Source organism: Mauremys mutica, chromosome 7, assembly GCF_020497125.1.
Source record: "Mauremys mutica isolate MM-2020 ecotype Southern chromosome 7, ASM2049712v1, whole genome shotgun sequence".
NCBI classification, from domain to species: domain Eukaryota; kingdom Metazoa; phylum Chordata; order Testudines; family Geoemydidae; genus Mauremys; species Mauremys mutica.
The window spans coordinates 51,633,253-51,658,555 of NC_059078.1; the positions used below are offsets into that span (position 1 = coordinate 51,633,253).

Consider the following 25,303-nt stretch of genomic DNA (forward strand, 5'->3'; position numbering starts at 1 on the left):
GCTCTGGGCTCCCCGCCGCGGCGAGCAGCCCGGAGCCCTCTGATTCCCCGCCGCGGCTGGGATTGAAAGCGCTCTGGGCTCCCCGCCGCGGCGGGCAGCCCAGAGCGCTCTGATTCCCCGCCGCGGCTGGGATTTAAAGAGCTCTGGGCTCCCCGCCGCAGCGGGCAGCCTAGAGCCCTCTGAGTCCCGGCCGCGGCTGGGATTGAAAGGGCTCTGGGCTCCCCGCCGCGGCGGGCAGCCCGGAGCCCTCTGATTCCCCGCCGCGGCTGGGATTGAAAGGGCTCTGGGCTCCCCGCCGCGGCGGGCAGCCTAGAGCCCTCTGAGTCCCTGACGCGGCTGGGATTTAAAGGGTTCTGGGCTCCCCGCCGCGGCGGGCAGCCCAGAGCGCTCTGATTCCCCGCCGCGGCTGGGATTTAAAGGGCTCTGGGCTCCCCGCCGCGGCGGGCAGCCTAGAGCCCTCTGAGTCCCTGACGCGGCTGGGATTTAAAGGGTTCTGGGCTCCCCGCCGCGGCAGACAGCCCAGAGCCCTCTGAGTCCCGGCCGCGGCTGAGATTTTCTTTAAGTTAAAAAAATTAAAAATTTAATTTTTTTAAAATAGCACCAAACTTTAAGGGTGCGGCTTATAATCAGGAGCGGCCTATACTCGGAACAATACGGTAGTGAAGTTGCAGTGACTGGCATGTTTGTGTTGTACTAATGCTGATGCAGCAAAGCTGCTGTCCCTGTGGGAGTGGTGAGGCCCCATCATCAATGTCCTCCAAAGTGGCAGTCCTGATTCCCTTTGATCTGATGTGTCTCAAATCCTGTAGAAATTCAAATGATTGAACTAAAGGGCAGCTGCTGCCACCCATGTGTTAAACCATGGAAAAGCTGTCACCATGAGGCCTGAAAGCTCAGGAAATCACCTGTGAAACTTCTCTGCTGGAGGTTGGGCCATGGGATTCCCTCTGCAGGCAGCTTGAGGGAATGAACAGGCATGGCTTGCTTACACAGGAGTATGCCAGCGATCTAGGCCAGGGGTTTTCAAACTTTTTTTTTTCTTGTGACCCAGTTGAAGAAAAGTGTTGATGCCCGTGACCAAACATAATTATATCTTTTAATTAGAGTTTTCATAAAATTATAATATTGCAATACCTTCCACTTTACATAACTAACACTAGTCTTAGTAAGCCTATTGTAAGGAGTGTGGGAGGTGGCCCAGGGTGGGGCAGAGGGTGGGATGCGGGGGTGAGGGGTCTGGGGGTGAGGGCTCTAGGGTGGAGCTGGGGATGAGGGGTTCAAGGTGCAGGAGGGGGCTCAGGGCTGGGGCAGAGGGTTGGGATGGGGGGGTGAGGGATGTGTAGCCTGATTTGGGGTGAGTTAGTGTAATTTATCCACTTAATTTAATTTTATTTGATTAATTTTAATTAATTAGTAATATTAATAATAATTATTGGGTATTAATTAGTATGGGTTTGGCTCGCCAATGTGTTTGATCAGAAGATAAAGTTTGTCCTGAATCAGGCTTCACAGAGTTTATAAAAGGAACTTCCGGGTATGTGACAGGAGCTTACACTGAGACAGATATAGTCATAAAGACCTTTTATTAAAATCAATGAAACAATAAGTAAATGTTAAAACAGTTCAAGATTACAAAGTTACAAAATATCACAGTTCTTTAAGAGATATATTTATGATAATACACTGTTATAAACTCACTCTGTGTAGTGCAGCAGCACTTTGGGTGTTTTCCACAACTCTGATAGAGGAAGCTATTTTAAGATTGTTTGCGTTTTGGTTTTAACCCTACATATATTAGGTGCTTTAGAGGATGAAGCAGAAGGGAAATTAGATTCCTTTTTACTTACAGTTTTGAAAAGAAATAATACTACGGCCTTTTAATAGTTAATAGCCTTCGTAGATGGGTGGCATCGATACGTAGATGGGGGTGGAGGCGATGAAAAGTAGACAGGAACAGATAGATGGGTGTATCGCCTCCCTAATGGTGATTTGTTTCACCTTTTATAGAGCATTATTCGGAAATCCTTCCTCCTATGCCCAAACTTCATCTTTCCCCCACAGAAATGTTAGGGTACACCTGCCTCATAGGCTAACACGTGTGTGCGTATGAATGACAGTTATGTACGCATTTGTGGTGTACTTGTTAGATTTGTGGGCAAAAATCCCTTTTTCCACCCTTTACTGTTATTGGTTCAGTTAAAGGTCTCCAGACATCTGCATAGGTATTTTGTCGTCTTATTACTTTTCTGAGTAAGGGTCCCAAAGGTTGCCTTAGCGTCATACAGGATGTCTGACCTGTAGGTATCTTGCATTTCAGCTACTGCAAATCTATAAATCTATAAGCCTATTACATAAATTTATCAAAAAGACATTTTATACAGACCAACAGATTAATCCTCAGGGCTACAGATGAGGAGTTTGGGGTGCAGGGCAGTTAGCTCCAGGGGAGGGGTCTGCCCTTCCCCCTGCCACTCTTCCCCCCCCCCCCATTGGCTGACAGCTCCGGGGGAAGGGGCCCCTCTCTCCTGGCCTGGCACAGAGCTCCAGGGCCGGAGGAGAGGCACGCAGCAGCCCTGCAAGCCCGAACTTGCTCCCCTCCTCAGTTCCCACCCACACCCTACCTTTCTCCTCTCCAGGTCCCTGCTGCGGGGCCCTTTAGAGCTGCTGCATGGCAACAATCGTTATAATTTAAATCAGCAGTGCCTGACATTCCGCAACCCAGTACTAGTTTGCAACCCGTACTTTGAAAAACACTGATCTAGGCGATCTAGAGTGGCTGCCCTGCGTCTCCACTATAGGGAGTTCAATTCTCAAACAGTAGGGCCTGAAAGTTGACTGGGAAAGATAGCTTGTGCTTGCTGTATACCTGATACGTGCTTGGGATCTTTTCCTATCATTGCACTGTTGAACTGTTCTTACTCTGCAGCTGCAGAAAACATTCTTGGAGTTGGAGAAGATGAAAGAGGAGTTAAAAAGCACCCAGAAGGATCTGAGTAATGCAGACAAGGAGATTATGGTGAGATCCTCCACTCCTTAGCCTACAGTAGCTGGTAGCAGTCCATGGCCTACAGCTGCAGAGCCAGGACTTGTGCCAGCTCTAGCTGGACACCTAGCTCGCTGTCCGTCCCTGTTATGTCGCCTCTCTCCTGATCCTGTTTGAGACTCTGTCTTTCCCCTGTGTTGCAGCCTGTGTGCTTTCCTGAGTATTATGGGCAGGAGGATGCAAACTCTCTCTGGCACAAGCTTCCCATTTCCTCATCTGTGCTCTGTTGTTGGTTTTTTCTTTTTTCTTCAGAGTTTGAAGAAGAAGATTGGAATCCTGCAGGAGACCTTGAAGGTGCCGTCTGTAACCAGCGAGACGCTTAGCCGACTGGTCTTCGAAAGGTTAGATGGATGCATTCCCTGGGAATCAGTGTAGTGCACATAGAGGCATACTGGGTGCTCTACAGACATGGATAGGGATGAGATCTTGGCTCCAAAGAGCCTTCCGCCTAAATCAGAACAGAAAGCTGGGGTGTGAGATGCAGCAGAAAGCAGTAGCTGAGGGTGAAGTGGGGCAGGCATTGAGGTGGCTTAACCTTTGTTCCCTTCAGGTGGCTCTGCACATTCACATTCCGTACTGCACTGCCTGTGATGCCTGACCTTGGAACCTTCTTCTAGCAGGGTCATCTAGAGCTCTCCTGCATCTCGCCCATCCTTTATGTCACTGACGTGCTGACGGCAAGACTGGATGGGGTGGAGCTCCCTCACCACCTCACTTCCTTCCAACTCTTGGCCTGCATGAATGTGAACCTTGCCTGGCTCTTTGGAGCCTGAGTCGTTCTCTTTTAGAGAGCTAGTGTTAGCTTTGTACTATAGTGAGTGTGTTTCACAGATCTGGTGGACTCGAAGCAGAGGAGGTTGGGATTTAGGAGGTGCATTTCCTGCCCAGCTGGCTTCTCAGCATCTGACAATCACGTGTGGTCCCTCGGAGAAGAGTGCTCGCCTTCTGGGTGTTCGACTTGTCAGACCTTCGCTCTCAGAGCCCTCAAGGACAGGGAGACTTGTTTGTACTCCTCCTTGTCAAGGAAGCTCTCGATGCTAGACCCTTTGGATCCCATCACTCCTCAGATCCAGAGTCGAAGAAACCGATTTTGGCTCCTCTCGCTTTCAGTGGCTCCCAGTGATCGAAGGTTTCCAAGAGGCCACAGACTGTTGGAGCCAGATTGGGTTCCTGCAGCTCCCTCAGTCAAGCCTCCGAGGCTATGCATGTCCATACCGAAGACCACGCGGTCAGATCCGACTGCCCCAGTTCTGGAAGAGAGCTCGAGACACAGTTCGGCCACCCTCACAGGTCCCGTACCTACTGCCTCGTAGATACCCAACCCCCATGGCACTCCTGCTGCAAGACCAGGGTCAGTTCTGAATTCCACTTCCAAATCCAGGAACATGGATTCGATTGGTGTGTCAGAATCAGAGACATTGATGCTTTCATTTCCGTCTGTCCCATTACCGAAGGAGAAGAGGCATAGGGACAAAATGGCCGCTGCATCAAACTTTCAGATCCATCTGATTCTCCCAAAACTACTACAGTTCCAAAGCTGTGGCTTCAGTCTTGTGATAGGAAGAAGAGATCAGAGGGCGCTGCTGGTTCTTCCTGTGAACACCTTGTGCTTCCTCCTCGTAGGACCCTTATAGGGTCACCACAAAGAACTGGATCTCTATTCTCTGCTCCAGATCAGCAGTTATCCCTGGTACATTCTATGTCTGATACATAGACCTGATACAGACCTGGATCTTTACCAGGAGGAAAATAGAGGAAGAATGCAGAGACCTGTGGCTTAATTCATACCACCCTATAGTCCGCCTCCTGCAGGCATGTTCCTGAACCCTAGTTGCTGGGGGAACTTGTTGTCCTGGGGCCCATCGCCTTATGGGGGGCTACCTCGGGAATTTTGCTGCTATTATCTGTGTAGGCAGAGAGGTAACTTTTCTTCTGCAAAGGATCTGAGAGTCCAGAGATCCTCAGACTGACACTACAGATGGTGAGACTGGAAATGCTGTCTGAGGAGGAAGATGAAGAGGTAGCTCCCTTCTTTGAGTAGTAGCATTTGGAAACAGATTACGAACCTGATTTATCACCAGATGAATGTGGAGGTGGCTTCAGCCTCCTCTCCTGAGGATGCTACACAGTTCCACAATTTAATGGATTGTATGATATCCACTGTAAATCTTCCTGCAGTGGCTGTGGAAGAGACTTCTCACCTGGTGTTTGATATCCTTGAATGCTACTTCAAGGAGTAGAATATCCCTACCTATCTTAGATGGTTTGCTACAGCCGGATAAATCCATGTGGACCTTGTCTGCTGCTTGTCAGCCTGTTTCTGAGAAAGCTGACAAGTTGTATCAGATACCCTCTGAGGGGCGCTCCTACTTCCATACCCATCCCATCCCTAAGGGCAGGGCTAAGTCAACCTAAGTTATGCGACTCCAGCTACATGAATAGCTGGAGTCGACATACCTTATGTCGACTCATAGCAGTGGGTTGACAGGAGAGCGATTGGCAGTTGATTTACCGAGTCTAGTGAAGACCCGCTAAATCAACTGCGCGTCAATCACAGTAAGTGGAGACAAGCCCTAATTCACTAGTGGTGACTGCTGCCGGTCGCATGGCAAGATCTGGACAGCCACACTCCACTGCAGCCAACAAGGAAGGAGAAAGGATTGAGTCATTGGGGAGAAAAGTTCTGTCCATCGTCCCTCAGTATTAGGGTGGCAAATTATCAGGCAGTCATGGCCCACTTACAGGAGAAGATGACACTGTTTTTACAAGTCTTACCTGATGACAGAATAAGGTTAGCAAATGCCATTTTAATGGAGGGCCAAGATGTAGCTACGCACTCCCTCTGGGCCTCCTTTGACTCTTCAAATTTTGCTCCCAGAGTACTGGCTGCTTCTGGGGCCATTAGGAGGCATGCATGGCTTCGTTTATCCCCTCTAGCTCTGGACACGAGTAAGTGGGAGGATCTCCCCTTCAGAGAGGAGGGTCTTTTCAGAGAAAAGACAGGTGAACTGCTGGAAATCTAAAGGATGCGAGATTGACAGCCATTTTCTGGGTTTGATTCCCTTCTGGGCCTTCTTTCCAGTATGGGACATCTTAAAAGAAGAACAGGCTGACCTAGAGGCGGATTGAGCACACGGGCTTCTTTATTGCAGTACTTGTTCCCCTTATTAGAGGGATCCCTTAAGACTATTCTTCTTGCAGAAGTAGAAAAGTTGCATCTGATAGGAGCAGTCAAGGAGATCCCTGTATGTGTGAGGGGTCAGGGCTTTTATTCCTGTTACTTTCTGGTACAAAAAAGTAGTGAGGGTGGGGGGGGGGGTCATCCAGTACTATCCTGAAGGGATCTGAACAAGTACTTTTTTGGAAGCTTCAGTTCTGTATATTGACTTCAGCTTCCGTAATCCCTTCTCTGTAGGTCATGGATCGGTTCACAGCTCTTGACTTAAAAGATGCATGTTTTCATGTATTGACTCATAATAGTAATCACAAATACTTTTGTTTTGTGGTGGCCAGACACCACTTCCAGAATAGGGTCATAGTCTATAATTCTATCCGGGTTGAAAAGGACCTCAGGAGGTCATCTAGTGCAACCCCCTGCTCAAAGAAGGACCAATCCCCAACTAAATCATCCCAGCTAGACCTGGGGTGGGGAGCCCATGTGGAGAACGTTCAGACCCAAGGTCTGTGGTCCACGCAGGATCTTGCCCTGCATATAAACGTCAAGGAGCTCAGGGCAGTCTGGCTGGTGTGCGTGGCCTTCCATTTGCATCTGGAGGTCAGGGTTCTCACGGACAACACGGCCTTGACATTTCACGTCAACGGGCAAGGCAGGGCCGCTCCTCTGCCAGGAAGCCCTCAGGCTGTGGGGCTTCTGTATAGCCCATGACATTTGCCTACAGGCCTACCATGTACTGGGCACCCAGAACTCACGGATGGATCGCCTGAGCCAAGACTTCTCCTATCAGCACGAGTGGTCTCTATACCCAGAGGTGGTGCTCAGACTTTTCCAAGAGTGGGGAACTCCCCAGGTGGACCTGTTCGTGACCTGGCAGAAACACCGGTGTCCCCAGTTCTGCTCTGCAGGGGGAGGGGCGTGGGCGCTATCTCCGATGCCTTCCTTCTATCCTGGTCAGGCCAGCTTCTCTGTGCCTTCCCCCCCAATCCCACTGATCAGCGAAGTCCTGGAAAAGATAAAGACGGACAGGGCCCGGATCCTTCTGATTGCCCCGGCGTGGCCCAGGCAACATTGGTACGGGACCCTCACGAGCCTGGCGGTCACCCCACCGTGGCCATTGCCGTCCCGCCTGGACCCGCCTCCTCCACCCCAACCTAGTGGCACTTCACCTCACGGCGTGGCTGCTCAATGATTAGGCCAGGAGAAAGGACATGCTCGGAAGGGGTTCAGCGCGTCCTCTTGGAAAGCAGGCAACCCCCCAAGCGTCGAGCCTACTTGGCAAAGTGGTCTCAGTTTTCCCGGTGGGCTCAGCAGGGCTGTGCTTCATCCTGAGAGTTTGTGAACTCCTATCCACCACCAACAGATATAGCTTGGAATCACCTATTGTGGAATACACGTGAGCAATCATTTGAGGAAGAAAAGACAGTTACCTTTTCCGTAACTGGTGTATTTCGAGATGTGTTGCTCATGTCTATTCTACATCCCACCCTCCTTCTTCTCCTCTGTCAGAGCTGTCTGGCAAGAAGGAACTGAGGGTGGGGGGAGCGCGCAGCACCCCTTATACTGTGCCGTAGAGGCACCACTCCAGGGGTTGCTAGGGGCACTCCTACAGGTACTGCTAGGGGAAAAACTTCCGGCACCAGTGCATATGGTGAGCACGCACACCTATTGTGGAATAGACATGAGCAACTCATCTCAAAGAACACCAGTTATGGAAAAGGTAACGGTCTTTTCTCCAGTGTGGTTGACTGGAGGTGGACCTGTTCACAATGAGTTCCAACAAAAAGTGTCACCTCTTCCACTGCAGAGTGAGCAGGGACAGTCTATCCTTGTCATATGCTTTCCTTTTGCATGGGGAAAGGATTTGATGTGTGCCTTGCGATTGATCCAGAAAGTAGTGAAAAAGATGTCAGGGCAGGGCAAGGATAATTCTCATTGCCCCAGCCTGACACCATCAACAGTGGTTTACTGATCTTCTGCAACTGTTTGGCAAAGTCTTTCTGTGTCTTCCTCTGTCTCCAGCCTACTATCTCAGCAGGAGGACAAGATCTTTCACCCAGACCCACCGTCTCTTCAGTTGACAGCATGGGTGCTCGAACTTTGCTCTTGAGTAGTCACGTTCTTCGTCTGTTCAGGGCAGGCTAATTAACTGTAGAAAATAGTCCACTAGAGCTATTAGTGTTTAAAGGACCAGATTTTAAGCATAGAAGAAGGGGAAACCTGATTGCTCTGTATCTGCTTTCATTCCGTGTATTCTGGAATACTTAATGTACTTGAAGTCTGGGGCTTATCTAACATTGTTAAAAGTCCCTTTGGCAGCCAATTCTGTGTATCATACTTTATTTAGTAGTGGATTGCTGTTTCTTCGTTCTGTCAAAAGGTTTATGAAAAGTTTATTAAATGTAAGCTGTCTGTTCTTGGGATCTCAATTTGGTGTTGGCCATACCCCTCTAACTAAGTGTTTCTTTCTAGCATTTATCTATCAAAACAGCTTTCGTTATTGCCATCATGTCAGCTAGGAAAGTGAGTGAATTGAATGGCCTTGTGGCTGATCCACCTTCCACTCCTTTTCATAAGGACAAGGTAGGTCTCAGACCTGATCCCAGGTTCTTACCAAAGGTGGTGTCTGATTTTCATAGGCAGTGTTATTGTAGCAGTGTTGGTGCTAGAATATTAGACACACAAATTGGGTGAGATAATATGTTTTGTAGACTTACTTTGCTGATGAGAGAGACAAGCTTTCAAGCTTACACAGAACTTGTGTAAGGGGGGAGGGATAGCTCAGTGGTTTGAGCATTGGCCTGCTAAACCCAGGGTTGTGAGTTCAATCCTTGAGGGGGCCACTTAGGGATCTGGCGCAAAAATTGGTCCTGCTAGTGAAGGCAGGGGGCTGGACTCAATGACCTTTCAAGGTCCCTTCCAGTTCTAGGAGATTGGTATATCTCCAATTATTACCTAGAACATAAGAACATAAGAAAGGCCGTACCGGGTCAGACCAAAGGTCCATCTAGCCCAGTATCTGTCTACCGACAGTGGCCAATGCCAGGTGCCCCTGAGGGAGTGAACCTAACAGGCAATGATCAAGTGATCTCTCTCCTGCCATCCATCTCCATCCTCTGACGAACAGAGGCTAGGGACACCATTCTTACCCATCCTGGCTAATAGCCATTTATGGACTTAGCCACCATGAATTTATCCAGTCCCCTTTTAAACATTGTTATAGTCCTAGCCTTCACAACCTCCTCAGGTAAGGAGTTCCACAAGTTGACTGTGCGCTGCGTGAAGAAGAACTTCCTTTTATTTGTTTTAAACCTGCTGCCTATTAATTTCATTTGGTGACCCCTAGTTCTTGTATTACCTAACTCTTCTTCAGGTCAAAAGAGCTCTGCATGAGCTTGTCTCTCTCACCAACAGAAGTCAGTCCAATAGAAGGTGTTATCTCACCGAAATTGTCTCTCTGATTTTCATGTCAGTCAGACAAGTAATTTGCCCCCCCCCCTTCCCCTGCACTCTAATAAGGTGGAATCATCCTACACAGTGTGTGCACCAGACGGGCACTCGCCTACTACTTAGAACTAAAAATTGTCATAAATCGTCTAGATTGTGCCGTATGCTAAACACCACATGGGTTATATGGTTTCTTCTTCGAGTAATTGCTCATATGTATTCCACAGTAGGTGTCCGTGCTTGCTACGTGCACCAGTGCCAGAAGTTTTTCCCCTAGCAGTACCCGTAGGGGGTGGGAGCACCCCCCACGACACCTGGAGTGACACTTGCCTGGTGCGGTATAAGGGGAGCTGCACGCTCCCCCCCCACCCTCAGTTCCTTCTTGCCGCCAGTGAAGGTGTGTCGGAATGGCTCTGATCCAGCTTTGCTGTAGCTTGTCCCCAGAACTGTTCGTTCGTTTAGTACCTGTAGTTAATTAGCTGTTTAGTTAGTTTTAGTTAGTCAGTGATCCTGGGCCGGGGCATGCCCCGAGACCCAGGATTTAAGTTGTGCGGTTCTTGTTGGTGTTCTGTGCCAAGGAGTGACCTGCACGCAGACTGTTTGTGCTGTTTGAGAGAGACCCACACCAGCGAAAGGTGCAAAATTTGCAAATTGTTTAAGCCGCGGACCAAAAGGGAAAGAGACATTAGGCTCTGGACCATTCTGATGGAGTCGGCGCTGACACCGATCCCGGCACACTGCTCCGAGCCGGTACCAGGCACCACGGTGTTGGTACGCGGCAATCAGCCAGTGCCTTTGACCAGTCAGCACCGCTCCCCATCCATGAGACATGCCAAGAGGACCAAGACTCCCTCCTCGCAACGGCACCGAGGGAAGTCTGGGAAAGAGGCTAGGCCCATGTCGGGCAGTCCTCAATCCCCATTGGGCCCCAGGCCTCTGACTCATGTAGAGCGGAGTAGCCCGGCATCTTTGGAACAGGCCTGTCCGGATGCCTTCCACACTCAAAACCCTCCAGGCAGCCCAGGACATCATGTCCATGCCAGTGCTCAGAGCCCCGCAGATGTCGGCCCCGCACTCCAGAAGCAAGCTGCCACTGGGATCTCTGCAGTCGCCTCTTCCCGTACTCTAGACCCCCGGTTCCACAGTGGGACTTAAACCTGGTCTCACCGGGTCCCCTGTTTGAGCCGTTGGCCATGTGCTCCTGGTCTCACCTGTCGTGGAAGGTGGAAGATGGCATTTCTGGTTGCTATCACATTGGCTGGACGAGTCTCGGAGCTCAGGGCCCTGACCTCTGAACCCCTGTACGTGAACCCTCCCGAAGGTTGTCTCCGCATACCACATGAGTCACGACATTTTTCTGCCGGTCCTCTGCCCCAAGCCTTGTGCATCCAGTGAGGAACACTACCTCCACACGCTCGACGTGCAGCAGGCTTTGGCTTTCTACCACGAGTGGAATAAAAGCAGCACAGAAAGTCCTCATAACTGTTTGTCACCTCAGCTGAGCGGGCGAGGGGCTAGCCAATCTCTACCCACAGGCTTTCCAGCTGGACCACTTCATGCATCCGGTCCTGTTATGAGCTGGCGGGCGTTCCCCCGCCGCCCATTGCGAGGGCACACTCGACCCGGGCGCAGGCTTCGTCTGCTGCCTTCGTGGCCTACATCCCCATCCAGAACATTTGTAGAGCTGCCACGTGGTCCTCAGTTCACCCGTTCACCTCGCACTATGCGATCGTCTCCCAACCCAGGGATGACGCCAGGTTTGGCAGGGCTGTCCTCCATCCTGGGAACTTGTGAACTCCTACCCACCTCCAACAGATATAGTTTGGAATCACCTATAGTGGAATACAGATGAGCAATCACTCGAAGAAGAAAAGACAGTTACCTTTTCCATAACTGGTGTTCTTCGAGATATGTTGCTCATGTCTATTCCACATCCCACCCTCCTTCCCCTCTGTCGGAGTTGTCTGGCACGAAGGAACTCAGGGTGGAGGGCGCGCGCAGTTCCCTTTATACTGTGCCAGGCAGGTGCCACTCCAGGGGTCGTGGGGAGCGCTCCCCCTACGGGTACTGCTGGGGAAAATCTGGCACTGGTGCATGTGGCAAGCATGCACACCTACTGTGGAATAGACATAAGCAACTCATCTCAAAGAACACCAGTTACAGAAAAGGTAACTGTTTTTCCCCAGCCTCTCCCTTGATTAAACAGTGTATTGCTGATTGTTGCTCATTAGCAAAAGTTCCTGTACCTGCTTCAGTGTGATCACATTCCCTTTGCTTGTCACAGGCAGGTGCCAGTCGTTGAAATTTGCAGAGCTTCAACCTGCACTTCGGTGCACACTGTAACCAGGCACTATGGTTTGAACTTGGTCTCTAGGGCAGATGCTGGATTTGTTAAAGCAGTGCTTCAGTCTCTGTTCAGTTAGGACTCTGCTCCCATCTCCAGGTTAGTTTGAGCACTGCTCCTCAGACTGCCACTATAGGTGGGGCAATATGCAGAGCCACTCGAAGAAATGACCTTAACTTACTTGTAACCGGCATCCCTCGAGATGGCTCTGCATGCTTACCCTTCCCATCTGCCTCCCCCTCTCTGTCAGAGTCCTTGTTTGTTCTGTCTCTGGCTTTGCAGTGGTGTCAGAATGGTGTGTGAGAGCCCTAGCTGACCCTGCTAGAAGGAGGCGGTGCAGTCCCCATAAGTGTGAATGTGCAGAACCATCTCAGAGAACTCTGGCTTTGTTGTTTTTGTTTTTGTATCTTTCTCATCCCCTCTCGCTTATACTAGGTTGATGTGAGGACAGGGGTTTGTAGGTATCCGGAAGAGAGGGACTCAGGTGTGATTTGGAAAGCTCTGAGGGAACAAAATGAAGGGGTAGGTTATGAGTGAAACTCCAGTTTTGCTCCTAGTGGCTGCTGTTGTAACCCAACATTAGAGAAGTGTCATTATAACTACTCTAGATTTGTTAGGAGATCTATCAACTTTGGGATCCTAGTTAAAAACGTTGGGGTGAAGGTCTCTCTCTCTTGTCTGTCTGGTGGATGGTATGTAACTTGATGGTGATGGATGACATGTCTGAAATGGCCTTGCAGCCCTGCTCCTGTGGAACTGCTGAGCCCAAAGCTCCACTGCCCGGCCCATAGCAACAAGATCGACCGGAACGCCACCTTTGATGTTGAGACGCCTGAGCATCAGCCTCACAAATCAATCACAACCCCTGCAAAAAAACCCAAGCTGGATAAAAAGCCGTGAGTTCTCCCCTTTCTCCAGTCCTAGGTGGGACCAAGGGGACCAAGCTTCAGTCACTCTAATGCTCACGTTTCTGCTGAGCATCAGGATCTCTACCCTTTTGATTCATTGCACTAGGAGACATTAATCTTTGTTTGGCATTCCATCTAGCAGCTCCTCTCCCCTGCAAATTCTCTGCTAATTGCTGCAATCCTCTGAAGCAGTGAACCTACAGCAAATAGACGTCTGACTCACTGATCTGATTTCTTACAGGCCTCCTGTGACAAAACTAGCAAAAAAAGTTCTGAAGGAAACAGTGGAGGTAAAGTAACCAATTGCTGGCCTCTTAGATCCCCCTGCTTTTCTCAATCTGGTAATAGACTTAAGAAATTGACCAGAATATCCCTCCACTTGGGCTGTACAACCATCATGCTCTGATCTTAGTACTGCAATACATGCTCCAAGGTGCATCGCCTAAACCAGTGTTTTTCAAAGTACAGGTCCCGACCTAGTACTGGGTTGTGGAATGTCAGGCACTGCTGATTCAAATTATAATGATTGTTGCCGCGCAGCCGCTCTAAAGGGCCGTGCAGCAGGGACCTGGAGAGTCAAGAGGTAGGGGGTGGGCGGGAACTGGGGAGAGGAGCAAGTTGGGACTTGCAGGGCTGCTGCAGGCCTCTCCCCCGGCCCTGGAGCTCGCTGCTGCCAGCTGGGAGAGAGGGACCCTTCCCATGGAGCTCCGTGCAGAGGAAGAGAGAGGCCCTTCCCCTGGTGCTCTGTGCTCTGTGCTGCCTGCTGGCAGGGAGAGAGAGAGACCCTTCCCCTGAAGCTCCGTATTCCCCCTGCTAGCAGGCAGCAAGGAGAGAGGGGCTCCTTCCCCCCGGAGCTAGCTGCTGCCTGCCAGCAGGAAGAGAGGCCCTTCCCCTGGAGCTAGCTGCTGCCAATGGGGAGAGGGCTGTGGGGAGTCCTCTGGCCCCAGCCCTGGGGCAGCCTGCCTGCACCCCAAACTCCTCATCCCTGGCCCCACCCTAGATCCCTCACCCCCTGCACCCACCTCCCACACTCCTTACCATAGGCTTACCAAGGCTAGTGTCTAGTGTTATTTAAAGTGGGTTAAGCTGGAATGTTTTGCAATATTATGATTTTATGAAAACTCTATTTAAAAGATATAATTATGTTGGGTCACGGGCATCAACACTTTTCTTCAACTGGGTCACGAGGAAAAAAGTTTGAAAACCACTGGCCTAGACAGTGTTCATACAAATGCTCTAACACAGCTACCCAAGTCCAGGGGCTATTCTAGGCTTGCAGGCCACCTGTTCTTAATAGTTTCTGGGCATTTCTACAGTGCATTCACCTGGCACACACACTATTGCTATTGCCAATGACACCAGTGGTGTTAAACTCTAAGGATCCTGGGGGCAAACACTTTGACGAGAGCTGGTCTTACTAGCCACATGAAACACAAACACTTGCTCCTAAGCTTTGTTCTTAAAAGCAAGAAACCATAGACGTTGATACTGACTAGCTGAGAAGCTGCAGTTCCATGGTCCACCTTAAAAGGGTAAACCATGGGTACATGAGCAATAATTCCTAAGCTGCTTGGTACAGTTTTCAGTGCTATCTGTTTCTGTAAATGAAATTCAGGGAGTAAAGCTGCTCATGCTGCCTTTCCTCTCTTTCCTGGGACAGAACTGGGCAAGTGAGCCAGAGGAGGACCCTCTAGAAGAATTCTTTCCTGCATTCATCAGGAACTCGGTTCTTTCCAGGAAGCCACCTGTGGGCAGCCTGCTGGGGCCACACAAGAACTCAGGAGCTGTGAGTATGTGCCCTGGCCAATCAGAGCAAGGATGCTGCTCCCTGCCCACCAGTGGTGGAGGCTTGTCAAGGGTCAGTCATAGGCATCCTAGTCCCCTGAGTGATCTAAGTGGGAGTGAATGAAAACAAGACTCTTGCTTTCCCTATGTGTTTGTGGATGTGAGAAGTGGCTAGAGACTTCCCTTTAGAGCCCTCTGTCTTCCCTCATGGACTGTGAAGCTAGTCAAATGGCCATAGCCCTTCACTGAGATCCTGTCCACCATCATTGCTCTAGCTCGGCAGCTTGTCTATCTCCCCCACATTTCCCACTAAAGGTCCTATTTCTTTAAGGGGGGTTCTGTCTGTTGTGTAAGCTTCCATCAGAATATGGCCAAGTTCTTCAAAAGTGACTTTGGGCACCCAACTTGGAGACCCTCAAAGGCTCCTGATCTTGACAGGGCAGTTGCTCAGCATTTCCTGAAACTCTGGCTTCTTTATTGTCTCAGGTCAGGCACCTTAGTTGCTAGTCTGCTTTGGCCAAAATATTCTGTACGTTATAAGGTGCCTGGAACTGTCCCTCCCTTCCAGGACACTGCAAACTTCCAGCTTGGGTGAAGTACCTAGTATCGCCCAAGAGGCAGACCTTGCGTGGTGTTAGATCTTCTCTCTTCTCTTCTAGGTGAGAATGGGATATGATGGCTTAGGAGGTAGAACTAAGTTCATACAGCCCGTATCCTTCCCCATCATCTGCGCTGTGGAAATAAGCGGGCAGGAAGCTCTGCTTTGCTTCCCTCTCATTTGGGGCGAGTATCTAGGGTGATTAATGCATGGGCTTCGCTTGGGAATGGGATGGGGACTCTTTAAGGGAGCACGTGGTGGAACTTGTTTAAGCAAGCACTTTGCCCACAGAAAAGGCTGATTTTAAGTAATCTGTTTTCTATGCACCAAGTTAAACTGCACACCAAACATGGCCCAGGTGGGAGAGCAGAATATCTAACTACATGTCTGATTAAAGACACTGTTCTGGTGTGTTGTCCCACTACACAGCTCTGTCTTCCAGGCACTGGGGGAGGAGGAGGGAGACAGATTGGTTGGGAACTCTTGAGGGAAACTTAAAAGATCCTGATCAATCTGGGAACTTGTGGCTCAGATAACTGTGCTGCTGTGGGTCTTGTATGTATGTGGGCACAGGTCCTGGGGCTGTATTTGACCTGTGTGTGAATCATGTCATTCACAAGGAATGGGGGATCTGAGTCATCTGATCACTATGTAATAATTGTCAGCTCTTGGACTGTCACTTGTGTGGCCATGTTCTCTGGGCAGGTCTGAGACCCTTCCACATGGTCCTGATTTAAAAGTTAGCCTAACTTATCCTGGAGCTGGTAATAAATCACCCTGCTCCCCATTTTCAGACTTGTTTTCCCTGACAGTTTTCCCTTCAGACAAACCCAATGGAGATCCGTCCCTTAGCTGTAAAGAGCAGGAAGAGGAATGTCTCCAGGCCAGCATTCACAACTGCAGCAGCTTCCTCCTCTGGCACCAGCCAGGCGAAACTGGACAGCTTCCTTCAGTAAACCTGAAGGCTTTCCTGGTCACTTAGGCATGCATGGGCAGAAGTCTTGTGGCTTACCTACATCTCTGCAGAACCAAGGCGCTGGGACCAATACGCGGTGTCAGTCAGAACTCTCCCATGGACTGAAACTGGCCTTTCGTAGTTCACTGTTGATCCAGTCCAGGCTGACTACGCTGTGAGCATGGCAAGGCAGGATGTGCCATGTGCTGCCAGCTGTCCTGGGAGATGAGGCTCCTGGCACTGAGCAACCTGCCTGCCTTTGCGTGACATGCAAGGTCACTGGTTTGTGCTCAAGAGCTCAGGACTCCCTGTGGGTGGGGTGTGTGGATCCCTCAACTCCGCCTGGTTTGACTCATCTTGGCCTCACTCCTAGGCAATGCAGTAAAGTGTGGGACAAAGCAGACTTAGAAATCTCCTGGCTGCTGATTGGTTCAGGCCTGGCCTTACGAGGCTGCATTTTCCCCAGGAGCCTTTGTTGGCACAGAATAAACAATTTCCTCGCCCTGCTTCCCTGTTCTCTGAGGCTTTAGCACTTCTGGTGGTGATGGGGCCCCTTGGGGAACAGAGCACTCTAGCTTGGTTTCAGGAGCATCGTAGACATGAAGATGGAGGAAGGGGATCCAGTGTCTGTTAGCCTGTAGCATCCAGGGCTGATTTCCAGGGCGGGGATGCACAGTCTCCTCATGCTGGATGTTTCATCTCCAGCTGTCCTGGCTAGTAGGGCGGCATGGCAATCCTCTCTCTAACCTGGAGTCTTTGGGCCAGAGCGTGCCTCGTGCAACCCCACCTGAAAGGAGGAGTCTGCCTCAGGCACGAATCTGGTTTTTAATCTGATAGCCAGGGGAGACACCTCACATTGACACCTCACACTCAGGCATGGCAGCTGGGGACTTAGCCTAGCAGGAGACTGCTTTGGAAGGGACGAGGCCAGAATCCGGGCTGACAACCATTCTGTGTTGATGTCTCTGCCATTCCAGCGGGTAGCCAGCCTGCCGATTGTCCATAGAGCAAAACTGTGTGTGATTTGTTGCTGTACAATGGGCATGCAATCGGCACTGTACTGTTTTATCTGATCCCCAAGCAGCCACTTGGCATGCACAGGTTTAATGAGGAGGTGGGTCTGTAATGAGGCAGTGGGGGGGTGGGGTGATCTTAGCGTTTCTAGCTCAGCAGCACCAGGAGCCGGTAGCCTTTCCCAGCTTGCCACGTCTGTAGAGCTTTATTTTCCAGAATCGAGAACTTCACGTCTCTGTACCAGGCTCTTAAAGGGGCAGGCATCTGTATGATTCTCTGGATGCTCTGCAAACTTTAGTTTGGAACTTATATTTGTATATATTTAATCAATTTTTTTAAATGATATGATGAGTTTACAAATGCTTCTCTGAGACGGATCCCTCCCTATTGCTGCTTGAGTGTTAAATACAAAATACCAGCCCAGTTATGCTTACTGGGAAAGAAATATGATGGGGCTGCTGATTGCTAGGGGAGGGCTTTATTCTGCTGTCATTGGCCTTAAGCTCGGTCTGGTGTCTCACATTTCCCATGTGGTTCTGTTCCTGATCTTGCCCAGATACAATGGAGCCCTCTTCAAATTGTGCTGTTTATAATGAATTGGCTAGTTAGAGAGCTGGCTGGACAGATCCAGCATTGGTACAGGCTTATCTGGAAACCAAAATGAATGGATTAAAGGCAGAGCTTTTTCACTGATTTCGGCATCAGCAGCTGTTTGTGTCAGTACCCAGCCCATGCAGTGTGGGTGCCCTGATTCCTGTATGTCCCTGAGAACATGTGCCTTTATTAAATAAATGTGGTGTACAATATGGAGCCATCTGATTTGTAACCTGAGGTGGCGGCTGCTGCTGTCTCTTCTCAGCGAAGGTCTTGCTCCCTCCATTGCACTCAGGGAGCCAGGCTCTCACTGGGGAACAAAATTTGAAAGTAGTTGAGACACTCTTGCACATTCCTCTGAGCCAGCTGGTGCAGGCCACTGATGGAGGCAGAGACCTGAATTACATGGGCCTCTGCTCTCAGCCAGTCTGGTAAGTCCTGTGGGGCCTATTAAAGTATTGCAGCTGCTGTGCCGTGGTATCTTATTCCCTGGTGTTTGTGGTAGCAGAGAAAGGGGAGCACCACCATCCATGGAACACTAGCCACTGTTCCCAATGAATGCAGAGGTGTGGGCATTAGCTCCACTAGAGGCAGGCAGGGAGAAGGTGAAGTGACTTGCTCAGGAGAAGGGCACTGGGCAGGGCACGAAGCTGGCACCTGAGAATCTGCAGTGGTGGAGACATGGTAGATAAATGGCCAGAAGTCAGGCTCAGAGCTCTTGGTCGTTCCAGCTCCAGAGTGTGGGCTGGCACCCTTGGGTGGAACTGGAGCTCTCCGTGGGGGGGCTTTCCAGCATCTACCCCTACATGTGGAGTGGAGGCAATCGGTTCCTTGGCTATGAGGTGGCACAGGAGCATTGGGCTGGAATCCTGGATGGCTCCCTATTTTTCCCTCCCTCCCAGCAGCTCCGATTGATGGGCTGGGCCCTCAGCGGAAGGAGCACTGGGGCAGTGAGGAGGAGATGACCAGTGGGGGAGTTTGGCTGGAGGAAGGGCGGGAAAGTATTCTAGAGTCATATAAGGTCAGAAGGGACCCTTATGATGGTTTAATCTGACCTGCACAACGCAGGCCACAGAATCTCACCCACCCTCTCCCTCAATAAACCCCTAACCTATAGTTGAGCCATTGAAGTCCTCAAATCATGGTTTAAAGACTTCAAGATGCAGACAATCCTCCAGTAAGTGACCCATGCCCCATGCTGCAGAGGAAGGCAAAAAAAACCCAGGACCTCTGCCAATCTGCCCTGGAGGAAAATTCCTTCCTGACCCTAAATAGGGCGATCAGCTAAACCCTGAGCATGTGGGCAAGACTCACCAGCCAGACACTCAGGAAAGGATTCTCTGTAGTAACTCAGATTCCACCCCATCTACCATCCCATCACAGGCCATTGGGCATATTTACCACTAATAGTCAAAGATCAGTTAATTGCCAAAATTAGGCTATCCCATCATACCATCTCCTCCATAAACTTATCAAGCTTAGTCTTGAAGCCAGATATGTCTTTTACCCCCACTGCTCCTCTTGGAAGGCTGTTCCAGAACTTCACTCCTCTGATGGTTAGAAACCTTTGTCTAATTTCAAGTCTAAACTCCCTGATGGCCAGTTTATATCAATTTGTTCTTGTTTCCACATTGGTACTGAGCTTAAATAATTCCTCTCCCTCCCTGGTACTTATCCCTCAGGATTGCTCTCTATAAATATATCTATCTCCCCTCAGCCTTCTTTTGGTTAGACTAAACAAGCCAAGCTCTTTTGAGTTTCCTTTCATAAGACAGGTTTTCCATTCCTTGGCTCGTTATAGTAGCCCTTCTCTGTACCTGTTCCAGTTTGAATTCATCCTTCTTAAACATGGGAGACCAGAACTGCACACAATATTCCAGATGAGGTCTCACCAGTGCCTTGTATAACAGTACTAACACCTTCTTATCTCTACTGGAAATACCTCGCCTGATGCATCCCAAGACTGCATTAGGAGTAACATAGAAGTGTGAGGAGGCCTGGGGGCACATGGAAGTTAAATGCTGCAGGGTATCAAGGTGGGGAGCAAACCAGCTCTCTTTGGAGAAGGATGGGGGCTAGTCAGGTGCTGAGTAGCTGCTCTCTTAAGTCTGGCTATGGAGGAGGATGAGCAGCTACTGGGAGCACAGGGATGGAGCCAGGGAGCAGGTCTGGGAGAGGTGTTTGGCTACAAGGCAGGGGGATCGGGTGGCCTGACACTGAAGTCTTTAGCACAGTGCAGCCGGCACTGAGGCACTCACCCCACAATAGCAGGCGCCTGACAACCAGGCATTCCAGGAATTGAAACTGACTCTGCACCAGCTTGGAAACGGTCCTGTGGGGAGTCAGGATGCCTGGCTCCATCTCCTTTCCTCAGCTTGCAGGCAGCTCCTAATGCTGGGAAGGAGGCCCTCGGAGGCTTGATAGACCTGGCCCTCAGATCAGCACTGAATTACAGGTAAATTAAACCCAGGTGAGGGCAGGTTAGCTTGACCCTGTGTTGGTGCTACTGCCACCACAGTAATGAAATCAGCTGTTCATGTCCACACTACCCTTGTTCTCTTGGTGGTGAACATCCTCATCAGGAGAACTTGCACCAACTGAGGTGGGCCACTAACAGCAGGAGCCTTGCCACCCAAGAGCTGACAGTTGGAGCCCCACCACCACCTCATAGCTCAGTGGGGCTTGTGCTGTCAGCCCTGGGGTGGCAGGGCTTGGGCTCTCAGCTGCTAGGGGCTGACAGCCAGAACAGTTAACCCAGCATCTACACTGACACTAAGTCAACCTAACTTCGCTGACCTAATCGCTATGCCTCTCGCAGAAGTGGAGTTTTTAGGTTGGTGTAGCACATGTAGCACAGCAGGAGGCACACTGTAGTATAGACGCTGACAGAGCTAGGTCAAGGTAAGCTGCCTTACATTGACCTAACTCTAGCCTGCTCGGGGCCTTTGCATGGGAAGGTGAAGTCAGGTTCTTCTGCACCAACCTTTTCAGCACAGTGCTGCTCTGGATGTCAATTCCTGACCTAATGTCTGCGACAGGCAGGTGGGTATTGCCTCCTGGATGACCAAGGAGGGCTACTTCATCTAAGTGTGCTAGAGGACAGATGATCCAGTGGTTTCATTAATAGCTTTTAAAGCCAAAAGGGACCATTGTGACCTACTCTGACTGGCAGAGCACAGGCCCAAGAACCTCACCCAGAGACTTCTCCATCAAACCCATGACAGCTGTTTATGCTAGAGCAGCTCTCTTGACAAGACATGCAGTCCTGACTTTGACTGGAGACTTCACCAGGCCTCTGGTTAAACTGGTTAGGATGCTAGCCTGCTATTGGGTAGATCTGGGGTAATTCCCAGCTCTACCCCAGACTTTCTGTGTGGCCTTGTGCAAGTGACTAGTCTTTTTGTGTCTCAGCTTCCTATCTGCACAATGAGACTACTTCAGCCCCATAGGGTGCACTAGGGCTCAGAGCTTCTGCTCTGTGGCGTGCGTCAGGGCTCGGGGCTTCTGCTCTGAGGGTTTGAAAATATTTACCAGAGCTTGGCTCTGGCTGAATTTAAACTCTAGCTGTGTATATATCTAGAAACAAAGAACGTAAGTCATATTTACAGGTGGGGGACTCTATCCTGGGAAGTAGTGACTCTGAAAAGGATTGGGGGTGGGGTGGGGGATGGATAATCAGATGAATGTGAACTCCCTGTGTGATGCTCTGGCCAAAAGAGAGAATTTGATCCTGGGATGTGTACATAGATAAATCTCAAGTAGGAGATTATTTTACTGATGTATTCTGGCACTGGTGCAACTGCTGCTGGAATCTTGTGTCCAGTTCTGGTGTCTACAATTCAAGAAGGGTGTTGATAAATTGGAGAAGGGTCAGCAAAGAGCAACGAGAAGCATTAAAGGATTGGAAATCTGCCTCTTAGCAATAGACTCAAGGAACTCAATCTATTTAACTTAACAAAGAGAAGGTCAGCATGATTTTATTAGTCTATGAGCCCCTACACAGGGAACATATACTTAATAAGGGGCTCTTTAGTCTAGCAGAGAAAAGTCTAACACGATCCTATGGCTGGAAGTTGAACCTAGACCCATTCAGACTGCAAATAGGGTGTACATTTTTAACAGTGAGGAGAATTAACCATCGGAACAATTTACCCAGGGCTGTGATGCATTTTCCATCCGTGACAACTTTTACATGAAGATTTAAGAAAACATTCAAAGCTCTGCTCTAGAGATTACTGTGTGGCAGGTCTCGGGCCTGTGTCATCCAGGGGTTCAGACAAGATTATCACAATGGTCTCTTCTGGCCTTGGAATCTGAGGCAAGGGCCACAGCCTCTGCTAAGGATCAAAACTCTCATTCACTGTGTTAGAAGTATTAGTGATGACAATGTAGTATTCAGGCCTGTATATTTGCTTGAGATAGAATTTTGGGTCTTGTTTGCCCATTTGACTTTTTGGCATTTTTATATTCTTACTACTGTGTGTGAACAAAGACACTGTGTGTTGCATCTGCCACAAGCAGATGGTGGGTGGAGAGAGGGGAGATAAGAGAGCAAAAGTGTTGCTGGGCTAGGTGGGACTTTAATATACAAGCATACACTTGAAGGACAGTCCTGCTTCAAACTCCTCCCCTGAGATAAGGTCAAGCAACCAGTCAGGAGGGTCGAGGGAGTTGGGGGGGGGGGGGGGAGGTATAAGAAATACTAAAAGTCAAAGAAATGCCTGTCCCTGACCAAAGCACAACCTCACTCCTTATCCCCACCTGCCCCAGAATACAAAAGAGGTGGTACCAAAGCCCCCTGACCCAAGACCCTCCAAAATGGAACATGACCATACATTTTAAGGGGTGGGACCAAGGGCGTGCACTACAGGTATAATTATGCCTGGTAAGGAAGGGGAAACTGGAACTGGAACACTGGGAAAAGGCTCTGCCAGCATCAGAGCTTTGGCTATGCTTGCTTGAATTAACCCCAATAAACATCGCATTGCCTGCACTTCAGACTTCTGGTCTTCTGCTTTCTGTCTGCGTAACACGAACCAGGGGAGGGTTGAAGGGAAAGCCCTTAACACCCTGTGCACTAATGGCCTGCTCTTACACCCAGGGAGGTCAGTGGGAGCTGACTTTAGAGGGCTTTGGAGCAGGCTTAGAACAACCTGATTCTTTGTGCTTAAAACTCCTTGGAGCAGAGTCCATCTCTTTTGTTCTATGTTTGGACAGTTCCTAGCACAGTGGAGTCCTGCTCCGTAAGCGGGGCTCCTGGCGCTACTGCAGTCCAAATCAGTGATTAATAATGACACCTTTGGACAAAATCTGTGTGCATTTTGCCCCCTCCTTTGTGCAACCCATTGGTCAGTGTCTGCTCCATGTACTCCTGAACAGGCTGAGGAGACATGGCTGCCTGTGCTAACAAGGACTACACTCAAGGACCTAGGAGGTCCCTTCCAGTCCTACGTCCCAGAGTCATGCCTATGTGCTGTGGGGCAGGGACTGGCATCTTCTCTGTGTGCACACAGCCTAGAGCCCTGTTTTTCAGTTACGGCCTCAAGCACTGGCAGAATGGAAATGATGCTCTCAGTATGCTCAAATCTTCATGGGTCAATAGCGCTAGCTGTCACGCTGTGTCTGCCGCCTTCCTGCCAGGAGAGGTGGGGATGAAGGAGGCTGCAGACCTCCCGCTACAGGGCACGTGTGTTTGAAGGGCTTTGGCCTCTGTGCTGACAATGGTCTGTTCCAAGAGTCAGAGAGTGTTGACTCCTCCAAGACCCTCCATGATTCAGCCATGTCCACATTATCAGATCTACTCTGGGCCATCAGACGCTGCCTGCCTTCTCCCTGTGATGCAAGTTTGCGCCAACCACAAGGTGATCCCTGCTTGCTGCCATTCCTGGCAAAACTTCACCACCAAAATTCCTAAACCAAGACAGTTTTCATTTACACATGGTTAAAAGAAGAGATGCACAAGCAAACCGCAACTGCTGTTGAAGCTCCAGTTGTAAGGTCTGAGGCCTCTTTCTGCAGTAAATCATAGAATCATAGAATCTCAGGGTTGGAAGGGACCTCAGGAGGTCATCTAGTCCATCCCCCTGCTCAAAGCAGGACCAAACCCAACTAAATCATCCCAGCCAGTGCTTTGTCAAGCCTGACCTTAAAAACCTCTAAGGAAGGAGATTCCACTACCTCCCTAGGTAACCCATTCCAGTTCTTCACCACCCTACTAGTGAAAAAGTTTTTCCTAATGTCCAATCTAAACCTCCCCCTCTGCAACTTGAGACCATTACTCCTTGTTCTGTCATCTTCTACCACTGAGAACAGTCTAGATCCATCCTCTTTGGAACCCCCTTTCAGGTAGTTGAAAGCAGCTATCAAATCCCCCCTCATTCTTCTCTTCTGCAGACTAAACAATCCCAGTTCCCTCAGCCTCTCCTCATAAGTCATGTGCTCCAGCCCCCTAATCATTTTTGTTGCCCTCCGCTGGACTCTCTCCAATTTATCCACATCCTTCTTGTAGTGTGGGGCCCAAAACTGGACACAGTACTCCAAATGAGGCCTCACCAGTGCTGAGTAGAGGGGAATGATCACATCCCTCGATCTGCTGGAAATGCCCCTACTTATACAACCCAAAATGCCATTAGCCTTCTTGGCAACAAGGGCACACTGTTGACTCATATTCAGCTTTTCGTCCACCGTAACCCCTAGGTCCTTTTCTGCAGAACTGCTGCCCAGCCATTCGGTCCCTAGTCTGTAACAGTGCATGGGATTCTTCCGTCCTAAGTGCAGGACTCTGCACTTGTCCTTGTTGAACCTCATCATATTTCTTTTGGCCCAATCCTCTAATTTGTCTAGGTCCCTCTGTATCCTAGCCCTACCCTCCAGCGTATCAACCACTCCTCCCAGTTTAGTGTCATCTGCAAACTTGCTAAGGGTGCAGTCCACACCATCCTCCAGATCGTTAGTGAAGATATTGAATAAAACCGGCCCCAGCACCGACCCTTGGGGCACTCCACTTGATACCGGCTGCCAACTAGACATGGAACCATTGATCACTACCCGTTGAGCCCGACCATCTAGCCAGTTTTCTATCCACCTTACCGTCCATTCATCCAGCCCATACTTCTTTAACTTGCTGGCAAGAATACTGTGGGAGACTGTATCAAAAGCTTTGCTAAAGTCCAGAAATAGCACATCCACTGCTTTCCCCTCATCCACAGAGCCGGTTATCTCATCATAGAAGGCAATTAGGTTAGTCAGGCATGACTTGCCCTTGGTGAATCCATGCTGACTGTTCCTGATCACTTTCCCCTCCTTTAAGTGGTTCAGGATTGATTCCTTGAGGACCTGTTCCATGATTTTTCCAGGGACTGAGGTGAGACTGACTGGCCTGTAGTTCCCTGGATCTTCCTTCTTCCCTTTTTTAAAGATGGGCACTACATTAGCTTTTTT

At 49.8% G+C, this 25,303-nt stretch overlaps 1 protein-coding gene across 4 annotated transcripts in view; it reads left to right on the forward strand.

The window, feature by feature from the left end:
• LOC123374959 (TRAF interacting protein) overlaps positions 1-17,962 on the forward strand; it is a 48,919-nt gene extending 30,957 nt beyond the window's left edge. For 3 of the 4 annotated variants that reach the window (XM_045025401.1, XM_045025405.1, XM_045025402.1), the window contains 7 exons: positions 2,927-3,016; positions 3,296-3,384; positions 12,750-12,905; positions 13,159-13,207; positions 14,578-14,703; positions 15,362-15,485; positions 16,113-17,962. In XM_045025401.1, coding sequence (XP_044881336.1) covers positions 2,927-3,016; positions 3,296-3,384; positions 12,750-12,905; positions 13,159-13,207; positions 14,578-14,703; positions 15,362-15,485; positions 16,113-16,282 — 804 coding nt within the window. In that variant the 3' untranslated portion in view covers positions 16,283-17,962. The remainder of the gene's footprint in view (positions 1-2,926; positions 3,017-3,295; positions 3,385-12,749; positions 12,906-13,158; positions 13,208-14,577; positions 14,704-15,361; positions 15,486-16,112) is intronic. The other variant, XM_045025403.1, reaches the window with a different exon arrangement.
• Positions 17,963-25,303: the final 7,341 nt, after the last annotated feature.